The 19,307-nt window shown below is 43.3% G+C and overlaps 2 protein-coding genes across 2 annotated transcripts; one reads left to right on the top strand and one right to left on the bottom strand.

Moving 5' to 3' along the window:
- The first annotated feature begins 5,581 nt into the window (after positions 1–5,581).
- On the top strand, positions 5,582–8,463 carry ackr5 (atypical chemokine receptor 5). The gene is made up of 2 exons (XM_085443926.1): positions 5,582–5,685; positions 6,771–8,463. The coding sequence occupies exon 2, from the start codon at positions 6,774–6,776 to the stop codon at positions 7,848–7,850; it is 1,077 nt and encodes a 358-aa protein (XP_085300052.1). The 5' UTR covers positions 5,582–5,685; positions 6,771–6,773; the 3' UTR covers positions 7,851–8,463.
- A 2,673-nt stretch (positions 8,464–11,136) lies between these two features.
- Positions 11,137–17,480, bottom strand: zbtb39 (zinc finger and BTB domain containing 39). Its single transcript, XM_085443925.1, has 4 exons — positions 17,359–17,480; positions 13,855–15,168; positions 13,284–13,637; positions 11,137–12,694 (listed from the first exon to the last, which is right to left on the bottom strand). The coding sequence occupies exons 2-4, from the start codon at positions 15,133–15,135 to the stop codon at positions 11,717–11,719; spliced, it is 2,613 nt and encodes an 870-aa protein (XP_085300051.1). The 5' UTR covers positions 15,136–15,168; positions 17,359–17,480; the 3' UTR covers positions 11,137–11,716.
- Between the last annotated feature and the right edge of the window lie 1,827 nt (positions 17,481–19,307).

The following is a 19,307-nucleotide window of genomic DNA, read 5'->3' on the forward strand; positions in this document are numbered from 1 at the left end:
GATTCTATGACCAAGTGGTCAGCGGGGTTATAAAAGAAATAATAAAATGACAACGCCACCTGGGGGGAATTCTAGCCCCCAGGAAATATGAACTTTAGAAATGAAATGTAATTTAAAAAACAAAAAAAACAACGTTTGCACAGGTTCAGGGATGCACACTGAGGGCGGCTCAATGTATTAACACCATTTTATTTATTAGAAAAATAAAAAAACATGGGACATAAAAAGGCTCTCTATATACTAAAAAAAGAAATTAAAAGAAAAACTGAGACCTGCAATAAAACACACCCACATACACACCACAGAGCACAGATTGGAAACACTCGTGCTCTGCGAGCCAGCCCACAGCTGGTGCTGGTTCCGATTGTCCGTAGCCCTACTCAGTCTCGCGCAGCTCTCTACAACTGGGAGAGGGAATGGGAGAGGCGGTACCAGTTTTTGTAACACCAGCCCAATATGCAGCTGAAGATCGCCCCGACCAGCCGCGAAAGCTGGAGTAAAACGATAGTCCAAAAAGGGGCTTAGCGTGAGACCCAAAGCCCCCAGGGGTGAGGCGAGGCCAGCAGCAGGAACAAAACTGGACGGCCAACAGATCGGAACACAAGATAAAACAGGGCAAGACAAGACAGCAGCTAGGCAGGCGTCTCGACTCTTTGCTTAAAATCAGGCAGTTGGTCCCTGAGATGGTGCGGCAGCAATCAAACCCTACAAACAAAAAAAGGCAAAGATAACCTTAATCGTCTCTAATTTACAAATACTAGCAGCTATAATATAAGCGGCTTACCCCAAGACTGGAGGCGCTGTACTGTACAGTGGACGCAACTCACGCGTCTCTCCACCACAGCTGGAGTAAAGAAAAGAGAAACAGCCACGCTGTAGCGGGCCGCAGAATTATGACTACTAGTTACCGACTTTTGAGAGAAATCAGAGGTCGAAAGGAGGCCTACTTGTAGCAGTCACACAATCCGATCGTATCGGTAAATTAACCAATAGGCCAGCATTTACTGCTGTATCGCACCAGAAGCTCGAATGATCCAACAAAAAACCGGCTTCAGGTAAACACCACCCTGTAATCAATATGCAGGTGGGTTCCTAATTAACCCAATCACATGATACAAGGAGCGAGTGCAGCGGAAAGAGAGCGAGGGTGGTAGAGCGAGCGACAAAGAGAGAAAAAGAAGGGCGAGTAGCCCATCCGGCTACAATTCCATAGGTCCCACATCCTCTTCAAGATGTTCCAAAGGTGTATAATGTTACCACGATGTTATCCAGAGCGAGAGAGATATACATAAAGCCCATTTTTCAGGCTCATTGTTGGTGTTTTGGTAACTACCATGTAGGCAGTTGAAACCAGAAGTGTATAAAATTCTAGTATTTCGCTCGCTAAAGCTGAAGCACAGTTATTTGGAGCTCAAAATAATGGTGAAAAACACTGAAAAAGCCCCATCAGCTGAGGTGATCGTCTGTGTTTGGACACCTGTTAATCTTACAATACTCAGTCAGTAACCATCCTAAGAAAAATGAGGTTGCATATGGGCTATACAGTCAAACGTTTGCAGATATAAAGTGATAAATCTGCAAGTGAAAATGTCTTGGATTAGAGTTGCAAGCAGTGCGAGTAAATGGTTACCCTGGAAGTAGTTTGTTAGTATTTTGCAGGTCAGAATAATCAGATAAAGCATAGGTGTTGACATTAGAGCTGTTCTTAGATAATGTGATGAAGGTCAGGGGCTGCTTTTTGTCTCACTGTTTCCAAAAGATGTGTTTCTGCTGACTGGTTCCTTCCTGTTTCATCAGCAGAGATCAAATCTGCTGACTGGTTCCTCCTTGTTTCACCAGAAAACCGAAGGGGGGCCCAGTCAACAGGATGGGCACAGAAAGACAGAAAGAGGGAGCAGTTGAAGGGTCAGTAAGCAACAAAGTGCTGACCACCCCCAGAGACAGTAGGAACGTTGAGTCCAGAGAACAGATCCCATTAATCAGTGTGAATCGTGGCCAAAACAAACCTTCCTGCATTCTCCCCATATATTGCTGACCTTGGTTTAGCCCCAACTGTGAGGCCATGGCTTATCCGGGCTCACTCATCACGTGCACTGTCCTCCACCATCCCTCAAGACCAATCTTAACTTTCTTTTGTCCCAGTACTTCAGTCATTAAATCACCTGATGCATAACCACAGAGATGAAGCCAAGCTCGCTTTTAAGAGTGTTAAAATGTTGTGATGATGAGGATGTGTGCTTCTCTAGATTAAAGAGCCTCCTTCCTCAGTGAGGCTGGGGTGGCCCAGGGCTCCCACCTTGCTCTACACTCGGCAAATCGCAGCACAGAGTACGGCTTCCTGGCATTGTTCTCTGCTATGTGGGCCCTCTTTATACTATTTCTCTTTATACTATTTCTTCTTACTGGCATCATACTTACAGGATCATGTGAGATAACTAACAAATGCATCCTCCCCCTCCATCACTCAGTCACTGCAAACCTTTTAACCACTTAAGCCAAGGCTGTTGAACAAGATTCTGCCTGCTCGACTTTGTTGTATTTTTTGATTATTGCTGGAAGGCCAGTTCAGCAGTCTTCTACTACAAAAGTATGCTCTACATGTAGTCTAGCATTGTCTTGCTGAAATACACAAGGCATTCAGTCAATCTGTGTGTCCCTGCCTCCACTCTTCACCACAGCCATTTCCATGATTTTCACGAAACCATTTATATCCTTAACATCAGACCGAACCAACACCGCCGCCGTTCCCTTCATGTACATGTACATTGAAGTGTGCTGTCTTACCTCTGGACACTCACTTCATCCAACTTCCTCCAGAGTTTGTCTTTCACTTCTGACATCCAACCTGTGGGGCATAGGGACTGACAACATTTAACGTAACACTTCAGTTTCTAGCTTTAAACTCATTCTTGTCTGACACCCTCTTCATCTCCACAACACTATTCTCATGCCATTCCTTCAAGGTTAGGGTTATTCCATTTCTCTGTCTACACCACTGGTGTTAAACTCCAATCCTCAAGGGCCGGTGTCCTGAAACTTTTCCATGTGTCCTGAAACTTTTCCATGTGTCCCTGCTGCAACACACATGAATAAAATTAGCAGGTCATTAGCAAAACTCTAGAATTTGACTGAATGCTGAGGTGGCATTTTGCCCATTTGATTCATGTCACAGCAGCTCATGATTTATTGAACATGGTGCAATAAAACTACTTTTAGAAGGGTTTTCTAAATCCTTACATTTACTTCAGTAGGGTTAGGGGTTCCCATCTAAGGATACAGTCAGGTTCTACTATGAACTACTAATTTATGCAGGTGTGTTGCAGCAGGGACACATGGAAAAGTTTCAGGACACCGGCCCTCGAGGACTGGAGTTTAACACTCCTGGTCTACACCATTGCAGAGCAGCTTGAATCCACCTTGAGTCCTCCGTCCTTGCTTCCCTTCCAGCTGGTAAAAAACGAATCGTGACCATTCTAAATAACAGGCATCCAATACTAACTTTTGTCCTTGTTTCTTGTGCATAGCGATTTCTTTTGGTTATATTATATATTCTATATAATGACATATTCTTCACAATTTTATGTTGAAGGACATTATTCCAAATGCATAAAACGATGCAGGACTTGCAGACAGACAGGTAAATAAAAATCTGAGCTCTTTGTTAGGAGTCTAAAGTTTGTAAGAAGTCTAAAAGAAACAAAATCCAAACTTGGAAACTGGAGCATGATGCATACAAAGGAACAAACACAGGCAAGATAAATAAATGCTTAGACGAAGGATAAAAGGAAATTGAGACCATGTATACATATACACACAAATAGACTAATCAGGGGCAGTGGAAACGCATGGGGAGCAAAACACACCTGAACTTAATCAAGGTAAGAAGACAAGAAGCCGGAGTACATGAGACACATGACTGACAAAATGAAACCGAACAGAAAGGATTCAAACAGGGAAACAAACGTCTAATACAAACACAGGGACTTGACAACAAGAAAGCACAGAGACTAGACACAAAAACAATTCAAACAAAACAAAAATGATTCCAGAAACAAGTCAACAAAAACTCAACATACAATAATAATCCAAACTTGAAGAGTTAACAAAGAAAACCAGACTTAAAAACTCAAAAATAAACGGAAAACTTGAAATGAGCCCAAAGAATCTCAGACCATGAAAATAAAGGAGATGTTGAAATGTTAGAAACATTATCAGCTGCGACATTGCACCATCATTGGTCTACTGTAGCAAAATAACCAGACTTTACTGCAACATTGTAGTACTGTTATGTGTAATACAACATATATATGATGATTTATTATTATCTTATGACAGCTTATCAAATTCGAGGTAACCCAGATGCTACCTGCAAGCTGATGTCTGACCTTTGACCTATGGTCCTGAAGCATTACATACTAAAATGGTGTATTTTATTATCTTTACCCATGTGTTTGGGGCAGAATTGGCCGAAATCTTTGGCTTCTATGAGCTGTAAAAACTTTATGGCATCATTTCATTTTCATTGTGTCTCATTGAAAAAATAAAAAAGCGTGTTGTGCAGCTCTCTACGTGCATCTTCATATGGTTCTTTTTGACATTTTTTTTCCACTGTCAACTTTGACCTTGGGTACTAACAATAAAGGTCGAGGTTAAATACTTAGCCAACCTGGATACTCATATCCCCGGAGGCCTAGTATATTGTTGTGAAGTAAAGTAAGTTTTTCATAAAAATTTGTGGGTAATAAAATGTTTTAATTGATTTTTTTCACATTTGGTGCGACTTTAATCCAATCTACTATCACACAACATAAAAACATATCTAAAAAGAAACTATGGATGCTGGACAGACAGACAAGCAACCAGAACCGATTACGTTCTCCCTTCAGGGGGAGAATTACAGTTATTCTCTCTTACAGAACAGCCTTTAAACTACCAGTGGTAAGCCCATAATATTTGAACAATGATGCATTATGTTTTGCAATTTCGCCCCTGTACACCACCACAGTGGATCTCAAATCAGACAGACACGATGTGATTCAGGTGCAGACATCCAACTTTAATTAAAAGGGGTTTAATAGAACCCACTTTTATTCTACTAGTAGAACCTTTGCATTATTCACAGCTTAATCTGTTTTTTTTAATGTAATTTAATAACAATCAGCTTTCAACAGCAAATTTGAATTTTTTTAGATTAAAACTGTACATTGAATTCTCATTTTTATATACTTATATGGGTTTACTTGAATGGAAGACAGCTGTGATTTGTCGAGGGCGTGAACTTTACAAAGGGAACTTGGGTCACTGAGAAACTTGAGTTTCATTATTGCACATTTCTAGCAATAATTACTTTTGGAAATCCTCCTTATATAACTTCTCTATTCATGCGCAATACATTATTTCTTTATTTAAATTATTGTATCACTAGCTTTGTGGCTGTCTCTGTACTTCAGTTGTCCTACTCAGTGCTCACTGAGGATGCCATAGCTGTATGTGTGTGTGTGTTTGTTTATGGGAAATGGGAGGGTAGAAACTCCTGTTCGATTGCCCACATAGTCCTGAGCAGCAGAGCTGAAAAGGCACATCTCCCATCTGCAGACTTCACACAGAAGATTCTCCACTAGACGATAAGGTCTCAGGAGCGACCTTCCCCATTCAGCTCCTGTGTACGCTGCCACCGCCACTGAGGTACGAGAAAACTCAGTCATTTTCAAGGTTGTTAAACCCCACTTTACCTTTAGTCTAGATCTTAAAGGGAAACACTTTATACATCTATCTGTTGTCAGGTGTGGAAAATCATGTTATTGTTTTTACATAGAAATATATTTTTACACAGAAATATAGATAGAGATCGTCAGTTGTTAGGTTGCATTTAGGTGTAGGTGATTTTGAAGAGATTGGAGGCTTCAAAATCTGACACTTGCAAGTCTGAAGAGGTCAGAGATCCAGCAACACTCTGTTGTGTAATGCTTTACCAGCGTGTTTCAGATTGTGTTGATTTATTTATGCAAGTTTCTGGAGTTTTGACCTCTTTGGATTTTTTTTAGATAGAAGAATGTGTGAAATGAAAAGCACTTTTTTTTCTTTTTCACTGTTATAGACGTGCAAAGTTGAATCTGTTGAAATCATCTCCAGGAAAAATAAGCTATTAATTGGGCATTTTCTGTTGGTGTAAAGGCAAGCTTGTCAGTAGTTTCAGGTTGCAATTTGGGGAAATGTGGGAGGCTGATTTGGATGAGAATAGTAAAGTAAAGGCACTGTGGACAAATTCACCTTCCTCCAAGATGCATGGAGGTGAGGATAAAATCTAAAGGTGTCAAAACTTGTGCAACACTTTTTGCAGAAAGATCTATTTCATGGTTTTTATTGTACATAGCATGAGTGTTTCTGAGTTTTTGACTTCGTTTCAGCTTAGTGAGAAAGAAGAATGCTTGGAATGGAAACCGTCTGTGTTTTAGATGTGCAGAGTTATATATGTGGAGCGTTGTGAATGAAAAACATGCTATAAATCTGAATTCTAAACATATCCATGCTTGCATTCACCTCAACGCGAGGCACTCCTGCTCTGAACTGAACACTGTAGGTTGTGAAATAGTTTTCTAATAACCTGCTGGGCTTTTTGTATTCACCTCTCAAAAACATTTTGAGTAAACCACCTCCTCCTCCTCCTGTGCCCCTCTTATGCAACGTCTTAAAACATAATCAGATTAACCTCAAAATAAATTTAAACCCTGTCAGGATATGAAACGCTTTCCTTTGCTTTTTCACTCCAGAACATGACCATTTTCAACCACTCGCTTGACTACTTGAACGGCACGCCATGGTTCGTCTTCGACTGCACCCTCCAGCTCAACACGAACTCCCGGCGCATCGCCCTCTTCCTGATGTACCTTTTCATCTTCATGGTGGGCCTGATGGAGAACACGCTGGTCGTCTGGGTCAACTGGCGCCGAAGGCATTCCTCCAATGCGGTCCTCTTCTGCATCATCAACGTGAGCCTGTCGGACCTGATGGTGATTGTGATCCTTCCTTTCTTCATGATGGAGGTGACCATGGACCAGGTCTGGCTGTGGGGTCGCTTCCTCTGCAAGGTCACCCACCTCATCTACGTGATCAACTTCTACAGCAGCTCCTTCTTCCTGGCCTTCATGACCCTCGAACGCTATTTCTCACTGTCAAGACCGTCATCGTCAAGCTTCTTCCCTGCGGGAGGCCGGAAGCGGTGGGTGGTCTGTGGGGGCCTCTGGGGGCTCTCCTTGTTTCTGGCTCTGTTAGAGAACGTCCATGTGAATCTTCTGGAGTGGGAAGAGCCAGGTTGTTACATGCTGCCTGAATACAACTACACCGAATGGTTCGTCACTGTGTCTTTCTTGTGCCTGGTTTTCCAGTTCCTGGTCCCCGCTGCTGTCATCATTACCTGCAATGTGCTGATTGCTCGTACAGCCAACAGGGCGACGGATGTGCAGAACCGACGGGATGTTTGGCTGGTGCACGTATACTCCCTTGTGTTTGTAATATGCTGGCTCCCCTACCACTTGGTCATGTTCTTGATGATAATAGACGACCTTGAGCCCTATGTATTCAGCTGCAACACGGTGGAAGTGCTCTACTTTTCTTTCAGCGTGGTGCAGACCATTTCGCTTTTGCACTGTGTTGCCAACCCCTTCCTCTACAACTTCCTCAGCAAGAGCTTTCGGAACAACCTGATCAACACCATGTTGAACTACATTCCCAGAGAGGGGACTGCAGAACAGGTGGGACCCAGAGCCAACGCCAAAACTGCAAATGAGGGCGGTACAGACCTGGGAAAGCGGAGTAACGCCAGCACCAGCCATTCTGATGTTGGATCATAAGATGAAGCTGAGCTAAGGATCAAGTAAGCTCCAGTCGCGGTATATTTGACCGAACTAAATTCAGCCCTGTTGCTTCCAAGTATCACAGGCATCGATCGGGCTCATACCTTCCTCTCATAGTCCACTTCCTGTTTTGTTAAGCATGTACCTGATCAGTTTCACACACAGGAGGGCAGGAAATGTTTGATGTCTTCCTGCAAAGCTGCTCAACTCACACTGGAACTCATGGCACAGTGAATGTTCCAGGAATTCGTGTCAACAAAATGTGCTGCAGTGCCCCACAGGAGAAATCCTCATATCAGTATACACAAATGCAAATGTGAAAATGTAACTGTTTAATTGCATAAAATCAAAGCTTAATGTTACTAAATGCTTATTTATCTGGATGCTGATGTAGTCATACCTGTAAAAAAACAAAACAAAACAAAAAAACAATAAAACTCCCTTAAACGCTGGTGGTTTCGATCCAAGCTGGAAAAGCTGAGTTGGCTTTTGTAAGATGATTTGATGATGACAAAGCACAGCCACTCATTTGGAAACTTGTTTATTTTAACAAGGAAATTTGCCTTTCTTGCAGATGGCTTGTCCTTTCTGCTCATCTTTATTACATTTACTTCCGTTTCTGGAATGTTTCATGTTCAACAGGTTAAACAATAAGAAGGCAGGGGGGGAAAAAAGAAGCGGGGTCTGTGTGTCCACAAACGGCACAATAACAGGAAGAGACCAGGCTTTGCAAGGGCAAAGGTCTGAGCTGCTGGAAACAGGGGAAGCAGATTTCTGCAGATTCATCACTGAATTTCTGATGATGGAGCAGCTCATCCAACAGATAAAAAAATAACAATAATTCAGAGGTGATAACAGTCTTCCTAGAGGCATTTATTGCAAAAACAATATTAAAAAAAACATATAAACATATTTAGCTTTAGAAATAGACAACGAAAGGCATAAAAATAATAAATAGTTGCTGTCATAAATATGAGGTAAGACACAAAAATCGCACAGAAATGTGTAAATGGGCACTTCAATGTCACATTTCTACAGCACAACATACGTCACACGCTCTAAACAAGTCAGTATAGCTTGTGTTTAAAATGGAATTAGTCTGTGTAAGTTCAAACGCACACCATTATGTTTCAAAGACAAAAATATTCTCTACTGTGGATTTGTTTTATCTGAGTGAAACATGCACCATAAGAACAGACTAAATAAAATTGTAGGGTTTTAAAACCGTGACTGCAAATAGAATTAGTATGCTACAAACGGCATGCTACTTCAATATGCAATCAGTGTAATTACTCTGTAATTACAATCACTGACATCAAAAACCTATCCTGATATTACAGTAGATAAAATCTGCTGCATAATACAGCTGCCTTCTTTCACCTGCTAACATCAGGATACACTGCCACCAAGTGGCTTCTTCTTATCTTAGTTCAAACACACCAAACCTGCAGTTTGAACGGCATCTAACAGAAAAAAATATGGCGACCGCATTATAAAAATCCAGGTAAACGCTCAGTCGATCAACAGATACAGAAATAATCAGATGTAAGTGAAAAATAATCTATTTCTTTACTTCTATTCTATAAAAATACTAATTTTGTGTTTTAAAACAGTGATTCCCAGCTTTAAAAATTTATTTTCTGGCCTATATCAAAAAAAGAAAAGAGAAAAAAAAGAGGTTGATGCTAGAGTTCTCGGAGGCCTTTTTAAGGGGGGGGGGGGGGGGGGGGATCTCCTCAAAAACCAGCTGTAAGCAGCAGGGTTGCATCCTCCTGCAGAAATGTGCCTGTCAGCATAGGAGCATCACTGCGATGACTCGCTTCAAGCAATGAACCTCCAGTTTGCACAGGGATGGTTTCAACCATACAGTTTTACATTACTAACCACATCTATGGCCAGAACCTCTGGCTAATGACTGAAATAGGCTGCTTCTAACAGGTGTCTGGGTGAGGAGCTTGGTCATTAGGGAGGGACGACTCCTCCACGTCAGTGTCTCCCAGGATGAGCTGGAGGAGACGGCTGAGAACAGGGAAATCTGAGTATATCTGCTTAGAGTGCTGCACCTGCAACCTGGACCTGGATAAGCCACTGAGGGATGGAATTTCTGCCCTTTACGGCTCAAAAAGGGTATATCTTCTCATACTTATATTGTGAATGATTAAAAGTGTCCCCACTTTTTTTTTTTTTTACATATTTACTAAAACTCAAAAAAAATTCTTCACATGTATTGGATTTTAGGGAATCAGTCGCCATTTACAACACACATCACGAACACAACCAATAGATACTGCAGCTGACTTTATCCTTGTTGCCTTGACTCCTCTCTCCTCTGCTTGGATCTCTGGTGGAAGGGACCAGACGGAAGGAGAGGATGCAAGGATGTAGAAACTAAGAAATGAGAAAGGGGGGATGGAGTTGGCCAGTGGGGGTGAGGTAGCTGGGAAGACTTTGTTAATTAAAAGTCTCGGGAGATGATTCTTCCAGCTGTTTTACTCCCAAAGTAGCATCCTTCTCTGTTAAAGTTGTTGGGGAGACTCATTTATGTGCTGACTGGACTCCTGTACTGGGTGCTAACTTACACACACACCCATAATACTCCAAAAACTGTTCATTTTGTTTTAGTCAAGTTTAAATAGTGTTAAAAATTCATTTTATACAGTTATCAGTCAGTTAGTGTGCACTTCCAGCAAGAGTTGACAGTTTTTGAGGCCAGTTTTGCGCTTTTTACATTTACCCGTAGCATTTTTATTAAAACTATTGTCATCATTTTAGCTCAAATAATCGTAGTCGTATATACTGATAATTTATTAATGTAATACAACCATATTTTAGCCTTTTCATGCACTATGTTCAGCTATTTTAACTAAGATTTTAAAAGGCTTTACCTTACAATAAAAGGCACTTACTGCTACATAAATACATCTTAAGTGAACTGTTTTGAATTAACTAGTTGTTGTTGTGTTAGTGCAGACAGCTTTTCTATTATCGATTTGTAATTTCTAATTTTTTTTCTAAATTCATTTAAGTAAAATTTGGACTTACACAAAGAAGACACCGCTCAAATCGCGATGTCATTATTACGTGAAACCCCAGAGCCCCTCAAAAACCTGCTACGTGCCCCTCAGTGTGACTCGTACCGCTCTCTGTTTGGGAATCAATGCTTTAAAACACTGTGGAAAGAAAATAATACATTTATGAAAATATTTCGTGTTTGTCTACTTTTCTACATTGAGGTAATTGCAGTGTAATTACACTGTAATTACAATCACATATTAAAACAATCATTTTGATGATGCTACTTTTTTTTTTTTTTTTTTTTTTAAACAGACTCAGTCAAGAATCTGACCAGTGCAAATGGTCTTTAGTAGGAGAATCGTCCATCTTTAATCCATAGTAATGGCTATTTTTAGAGTTTTTAGGTTTTGTTCTTATGTAGTTCTGGTTCCATTTGTGTGTTTGAGAAAGTTAGCTGGACAAAATAAGCAATACTGAGATCTTTTACAATAATTTAGAGACTACGTGATTAACTAAAAACATTAGAAAAATCACTGCACTGGGCTAATAACAGTGTTTATAATAATATTTCAGCCAAAGCATCTTGTGCCAGGAAATGAAAAAAATCCTCCAAATAAAAACAAGAATGGAAACTTCTAGCGCTTCTGACTTTTTTTTAAACAGTTAGCCGGCATTAAATTGATGTAACAAGACAGATGTGCATGAGTCATCAGTAAATGTCCTATCTGTTGATAGGTGCTAACTGATGTTGGTGCATCAGTTAGCTAAAGCTCTAGTCTACTATCAGCAGCTTGTGGTCCACGACAACCAGACACAGAGGAGGCATCAGGGAGGAAACGAGGAGCTGATCAGGTGTCCACAGTGGGCAGCGGTTCTTTAGAGTGATCATTGTACATGAAGGTCTGCTCGATGTTGAAGTCCGGCGGTAAGTGGTCCTTGTGGAGCTCCATGTGTGACGACACCAGCTTCAGCGTGGAGAAGTAAAGGCCGCAGACGGTGCAGCGGTACATCAGGGCGCCGGCGTGCGTCTTCAGGTGGCAGATCATGGTGGAGCGCCCCCTGAAGAAGCGCAGACACACTTTACACTGGTAGGGTTTCTCCCCGGTGTGGATACGGAGGTGGTAGGTGAACTCCCCCGAGTGAGCGAAACGTTTACCACAGTAGCGACACCGGTACCACTTCCCACGCACCCCTGCAGGTCCGACACCACTGTCCTGACTGGAGCTTCCGTTCGTCAGGACTCCAGAGGACACGCCGTGCATCGGCCCTTGAAAAAACTTGTCTGACACGCTGATACCCATTCCCAAACCCAAACCGAAGTTGCTCATTTTAACGAGCCCGCTGACGTCCCGTGACGAGGAGGAGGAGCAGGAAGACGGCGGGCACTCCAGAGACTGATCCGCTTTACGTTTCCCTAACCACCCCTGGCCGCCAGCGGTTCCTCCGCTCCCCGTGGAGTCGCTGGTGTGCAGACTGAGGTGGTACTGAAACGCAGAGGACGAGCGAAACGTCTGCGGGCACAGGAAGCAATGCAGCTCCTCCGCTCCTCCTCCACTGCCACCTCCATCTGCTTTGACTCCGTAAGCCCTCAGCGCCGACTGCTCTCTCTCCTTAGCTGCCGCCTCCTCAGCGTGCACAGCCATGTGTCTGTCCAGCAGGGCGCGCTCTACAAAGCAGCGGGCGCAGTGCGGGCAGGTGAAGACGGGCAGGGAGAGGTGGGCGAGGGCGTGCCACAGTAGGGAGCACAGGGACAGCTGGGGGAGGTGACACACGCCACAGCTCAGGCTCTGGGGGCATACGTGGCTCAGCAGGTGGTCTTTGAGAGTCTGAGGAGGAGAGAAACACAAAACTAAAAGTTGAGGAGCCTCACTGAGGAAGCAGGTGTGTAGCAGGGGGACTCCTCATTCTTATTTCCTGCTCATGTTTGCCACCAAACCGGTTGTCAGGCATTGTTCATACAAACATCAGACTTCCTGTGGGTTTCACTGTGAACTCAAGTCTCACTTTTGTGCTTCTTAGACACACCTGGTCCTTGCGTTATTTACAAAGTAAACGCTTCAGTTAACCTTAAAGTGAACCACAGTGAGCTCATTCATGACACAGTTTAATGAACGAGAGCTCGACAGCATGTTGTGGCTCACAGAAAGAGCCTACAAAGGCCAACGCAACATTTGGGGCTTTTTATCTTAATAATTTGTGAATAAAACAAAAGAACCGCTTTTTAATGAACTGCCCGACTTCATTTCAGTTCATGGAGATAGAAATGGCTGTAATTTCTTAACGATTAATGTAAAAATCAAGTCCGCATTTATCATAACTAAATAGTGTCTGTTTACATATGGAGCCATTTATGTATCAAGCAATCGTTTAAAGTGTCTGACTTATGTCAAAAACACTCCATAAATATCCACTAACCTGGAAGTCCTTGCTGAGGGATTTGGTGCATACAGCACACTGCAGCTCTTGGCTGTGGCTGCTGTTGGTCAGCGCCCCCTGTGGGATGGTGTAACTGGATGCTGTCTGGCGGTGGTGCCGCAGCAGTTTCTTTTGACTGCAGAACTGCAAGTGGCACATGTCACAGGTGAAGAGCTGCACTCCCACATGGGTGAAGGAGTGGGCGATGCCCGCAGCACGGTCTGGAAAAGAGGCTCCGCACACCCTGCAGAGCCCCAGCTCCGTCAGGTGCGTCTCACCGTGTCTTCTGATGGCAGCTGGATCTGCTGGGAGTGCCACTGTGCAAGCTTTACATGTCACCGTGCTTCCTGTCACCTGGAGGAGCAAAGACCATTATTTCCTATGTGGAAAAAAAATACGACCCATCCCTGTGTCCTCTGAAGGTCTGTAGCTCAGAAAACGTTCAGAGCATGATGTCAAATCTTGGTCGCTTCATTAGAAATACAAACATTACAGAACTTCAGCTGATTTGATTTTATACAGAATGACTTTTTACATGAACTACTCTACTGCTCACAAAGAGAAACATTACCTGGCTACTCGCATTCCCTCCATCTCCATTCTCCACACACACAAGGTCATCTTCATCCTCGTCCTCCTCCTCTCCCTCCTCCATGAAGTTCTCATCATCGCTCAGCTCGATGATCTCTCCTGCCAACTGTCTCCACTGCTCTTCCTCTGTTCCCTCCACTGCTCCATTACCTTGCAGAGCCTCCCTCTCCTCCTCAGTGTCTCCTTCCTCCACTTCCCCAAACATCAGCCTGCTGTCCTGCTGCACGTCGACGACGCCACCTTCCACCGCTGCCACCTGAAGGCTGCCTGGAGACTCTCCTGAGGATGATGTCGGGGCGCAGGCTTCAGCGCCAAGCTGAGCTGAAGAGTCAGGGAGGGAGCAAGACTCAGACGTAACAGGGTTGCTGCTCCGGGACAAAGAGTCGCCCGCGCTCTCAGAAACCATTTGACCATCTGTGTCACCGTCCTCACAGCAGCCTCCCGCCTCCCCATCGTTCAGCCCGTGTTCGGTCTTCAGCTGGAGCACAGGTCCCACAGGCTGCAAGCCGTCAGCCTGAAGGGAAAGGCTGCTGCTGCTGGTGGTTAAAGGCGGTCCTCCTGGTAACTGATGATCTGCTCCCATCTGCCCGTAGCCGATATGTGACTGGACATCTTCTGCCTTTAGGTCCAGAGACAGAGGCCCGGCTTGAACTTCGCGGCCTGACCTGCCCATCCTGATTTGGAAAAGAGGGGAGGGAGCAGCAGCAGGAGTCGGGGCAGCAGACGGGCCAGCCGATGAAGACAGAGAGGAGCAGGAGGCGGCGGAGGAGCACACAGACGGCACAGAAGCTGCACTAACTGCAACCACTGTGGGTGGAGTGGCCACCATGCTGGAGTCCAGGGTGACATCACCGGGACTGCTGACATTGCAGTTTGCAGACACAGAAGCCTGCAGGTCAGGGAAGGTAGCGTGACAAGCCTTCACCAGTTCACTGACCCCGAGCCGCTCGGCCAGCTCGTACAGGACCCCGACATCTATGAGATCAGTCACTATCTCCCCGGTGTAGACAAATGTCAGCACTTTCTCAAAGTTAGCTGGGGAGATAAACTCCAAAGAGAAGGCGGCGCTGGACGCGGTGGGAGTTCTGGTGAACAAGTTGCGAAAGTACGTCCCGGCGCAGGCCAGCACTGCACGGTGGGCTGCGAATGTCCGGTTGCCAACTTGCAGGAACACATCACAGTACTGACGTGATTGGCGGCAACGGTTAAGCTCAGAGAGAAGGCTGGCAGCGTGGCCGGGACACTGCAGCCGGATCCTCATCCCTGCCGCAGCTCCTAATGCACTACAATCCAACTGCAGGGAAGGAAATGCAGAATCATCAGAGCAGTACAGGGGACAAATATTCGGTGATTAGTCATCCATCTTTTGGTGGTAGATGGATCACTAATGAAAATGTATTCATACGCTGATGCAGTGAAAAGACACAAACAAACAACAAAAACAGCGTGATAATCCAGTTGTTAAATATAGCGGTGTCTGAAAAGGGCTGGGAAAATCATCAAAGACCCCAGTCACCCATCACATGGACTCTTCACCCTCCTGCCCTCTGGGAGGCGCCACAGGAGCCTCCGGACTAAGACCACCAGGTACCGGAACAGCTTCTTCCCCACAGCTGTCAGACTCCTGAACTCTGCCTCCTGACATCTGACCCACGTTAAACTCATGGACTGAACATACACACACCCACAATGGACAACTGTACCCTCAAACACAATAATAACATGGACTGAACCACCACTCACAACCACTAGCACTTTATATAGCCTCTGTAGAAACTATCTACACCCTCACTTATCTTAACTGCACTACTGTATAGCTCTGTGTAAATAATCATTCTGTACATTCGATAATCTTTAATCCTACAACTGTTTACAACTTGCATAGTTCCCATTTCTGTATAGCTGTATATCTCAGATTTCTGTAAAGTTATTTATTTCATATTCTGTATAGTTTTTCATATTTATATCCTGTTCATAACCTGTACATAGCTTGTACTCACTACAGCCTGTACATACTTATAGTTATAGAATATTCACAACATACTTCATACCGTGTACATTATAACATACCATAATAGACCCATTTCTGTAATATACTCACATATCTATATTATTGCTAATATATATTGTAATATATCTATATCACTAAAGCACTTCTGGATGGATGCAAACTGCATTTCGTTGCCCTGTACCTGTGCATGTGCAATGACAATAAAGTTGAATTCTATTCTATTCTATTCTATATAGATAAAATGTGTTACTGCATGATAAAATATGTAAAGTGGCTGTCAAAAAGCAGTCCAGTATGTGGCAACCAGTTTTTCACTCCAGTTTTTATAAAACAGGTTTAACAACAGTTTAAATCTAAATTCTGAGTTTTCAGATTTAGAATCGGTTCAGTCTTCTCCGATCCACTCTGAGGTAAGCTGTATGAGGAAGTAATGAAAGAAATCCATTAATTGCACTCTGATACCATGATTCGCCATGGGAACAGGTAAATAAAGCCCCCCATTGTGATCGAACAAACCGGGGGTTATGAATGCAAGGTCTGAGGGATCTTTCAGCAATGGTTTCTGGAGAACTGGTTTGTCAACAGGCTGTGATTTTATTACTGTTGATCTCTTATCTTAAACACAACCTGCTCCAGAGCAGCACAAGTTACCATGGTGACATAAGACGTGAACCACCATCATATCAAGTTAAACCTGAAGTTAGTTGGATGATTCATAGTACATTTCAACATGATAGTCAACATGTATGCATCTCCCATTCTGACTTTTATCTTGGACTCTCTGTCGGAAAGAAGGAATTTTAGCTCCTCCCTCGTTACAGAAACCTTATTCTGATTGGCCCCTCACTACAAACAGAAGGTTTGAACTGAAAGGGGGGGGGGGGGGGGGGCTATTAAGGATACCCTTTCCCTGACATTACAGAGAGTCAAAAATAGAAAAAAAAAAGTTATTTTAAACGAACTGTTTATAGCAGTCTGAGCTCTTAGCTGGTACGGATTACTCTCATTGCTTGAAACTTTGGCCGTGTTTAACAGGAGCATTTATGCATGTTCTTTATTTATGCATGGCAGAAAATAAAGAAAAGCAGTATAGGTTCACTTTTATAAATAACAGAGGTATTATAAAAATGACAGTTTACTCCTTTATATTCTATTTTTTAAGCATTTATGTTTTTGTATAAAGAAGCAGGATCTAACTGTTCTGCAGTAACAGATGTTGTAAATTAAATTTTCTTTTTTTCTTTTTTAAACGGTGTTAACGCGTTGTTTTTGCTGCTCTTTGTGTTTAAAGCACAATTACTCTTAATTTTCCGCAGTTTAAAAAGAAGCTAGAGGATCCCAGACAGTTTTTTCTCTATCGCAGACAATCCAGACACATTATGGTAACTCTACTCACCCAAACCAGAGGTTTTATTAAAAAATAATCCTCCTACTGTGAGCGCAGGCCCGCTCGTTGCTGTTACCATCACTCACCCATTGAGACGTGTCCGCCGGCGCTCAGAAATCCCCTTTTCCTTTTTGTTTTCATTCGGTCTGCACCGCTCAGGCACTCATTCTACATTTTAGAAGCCTTTGCTCTTATGGTCCATCCATCCGTCGCAGTTTGGTGACGCATGTCAACAAAGCTGAGCGGCGTTGCCCCCTGCAGGCCGGAGGCGTCACTGCAGGGAGGAGAATTCATCAAGTTTCAAGACCACTTGAAAAATGGCAAAAACTAAATAAATAAATCATATTTTGCATGGTTGGATGTTAACAAGGTTCCAAGTTGAGCTTCAACATGCAACAAGAAGAAATGGGAGTGAGACAAAACATTTTTTGATCATGCAATTTATTGAAAACAACACTTAAACTGAAACAGGCTGTTTTGACAGCTGATCAAAAGTTTAAGACCATATGCCTTTAAAAGGCCAATCTGTGCAAAAATATGGATTCATTGTCATTTTCTGTCAGGTAGTCACACTGCCATGGCAGTCTGATGGCAAAAGCAAAAAAAACCTTTCCCTTTTTGAACATGGTCAGGTTGTTAAACTGCATAAGTGCGCCATTGCTGCTGAGGTGGGACGCAGCAAGGCAGTCATTTGGAATTTCCTAAATGATCCTGAGGTTTATGGAACAAAAAGTTAAGTGGAAGACCCAAGACAATTTCACCAGCACGGAGCCGGAGGATCCAATTGGCTGTCCATCTGGGCGATCCCCGACCCAAATTAAGACCCTTACTGGTGCTGACTGCAGCCCCACAACAATCAGATATAATCTGAGACAGAAGGGCTTCAAAAAAAACCCCAAAAACCTCATCTCCTTGAACGCCACAGAACTGACTGTTTGGACTTTGCAAGAGAACACCAAACATAGGACATTGATCGAAGAAAGTTTTATTCTCTGATGAGAAAAAATTGAACCTTGATGGTCCTGATGGTTTCCAAAGTTACTGCCACGACAAGCAGATCCCACCTGAGATGTAACCATAATGGTCTGGGGTGCTTTTTCCTTCAGTGGAACAACGGAGATTCAGGAGGTGTCCTGCAGGTTTTAGATATGTCCTTGATCCAACAGCTCATTTAAATGGCTAAATCACCTCCTCAACATGTCTTGCAGTTCTCCGGAGCCCTGGTAATGAACTAATCATTTGATTCAGGTGTGCTGGCCCAGGGTGATATCTAAAATCTGCAGGACACCGGCTCTTGAGGTCTGGAGTTCCCCAGACCTGCTCTAAATGACCGAGGACTTTCCTTAAGCCAGATTTGTCGACCAAGGCTTAGACTACCAGGGCCTATGCCCCCGACCACTGTCTAGTCCACAAAACATAGAACTCCTGCTGTTGACTGCAGGAGGGGAGTGTGGATAATTTCCCAGTCTTTCTAAAAGAGTATTTGTGAGGTCAGACACTGATATTGAACTAGAGAGCCTAAATTGCAATTTCTATTCTAGCTTATCCCAAAGGTTCTTGATGTGGGTGGTCCAATCGAGTTCTTCCACACCATACTCATCCAACCATATCTTTATGGACCATGCTTTGTGCACGTGGCCTTGGTCATAGTGGAACAGCCAAACTGTTCCCACGAAGTTGGAAGCATCAAAATGTCCAAAATACCTTATAATTCACTTCTTTAGCAGGCATCTATTCAGTGTATAGCACTGGAACAATTAATAGATGCGTTTTACTAGCCAAGCTTGATAGCTTTATATCTCTTTCTAGTATGGTCACTTGTTGGTGAGGCTCCCAAAATTATTTCTTCCATTTGCACCTTTGATCCAGGAGGAAGAAATTTCGTCCCAATGTATACTTGATTGTATATTGTTGGGTTGACAATAAAACTCTGCTTGACTTTATATACAGTCTATATGGTGAACATACCACTCTGACCCAAACGTTGCTAAAAACAGTCAAATAAATCTGTGCAGCAGATAGGCCCACACACAAA

Source organism: Copadichromis virginalis, linkage group LG20 (genome assembly GCF_057382275.1).
Source record: "Copadichromis virginalis isolate Kocher_CV1m ecotype Utaka linkage group LG20, C_Virginalis_male_GT1.1, whole genome shotgun sequence".
NCBI lineage: Eukaryota > Metazoa > Chordata > Actinopteri > Cichliformes > Cichlidae > Copadichromis > Copadichromis virginalis.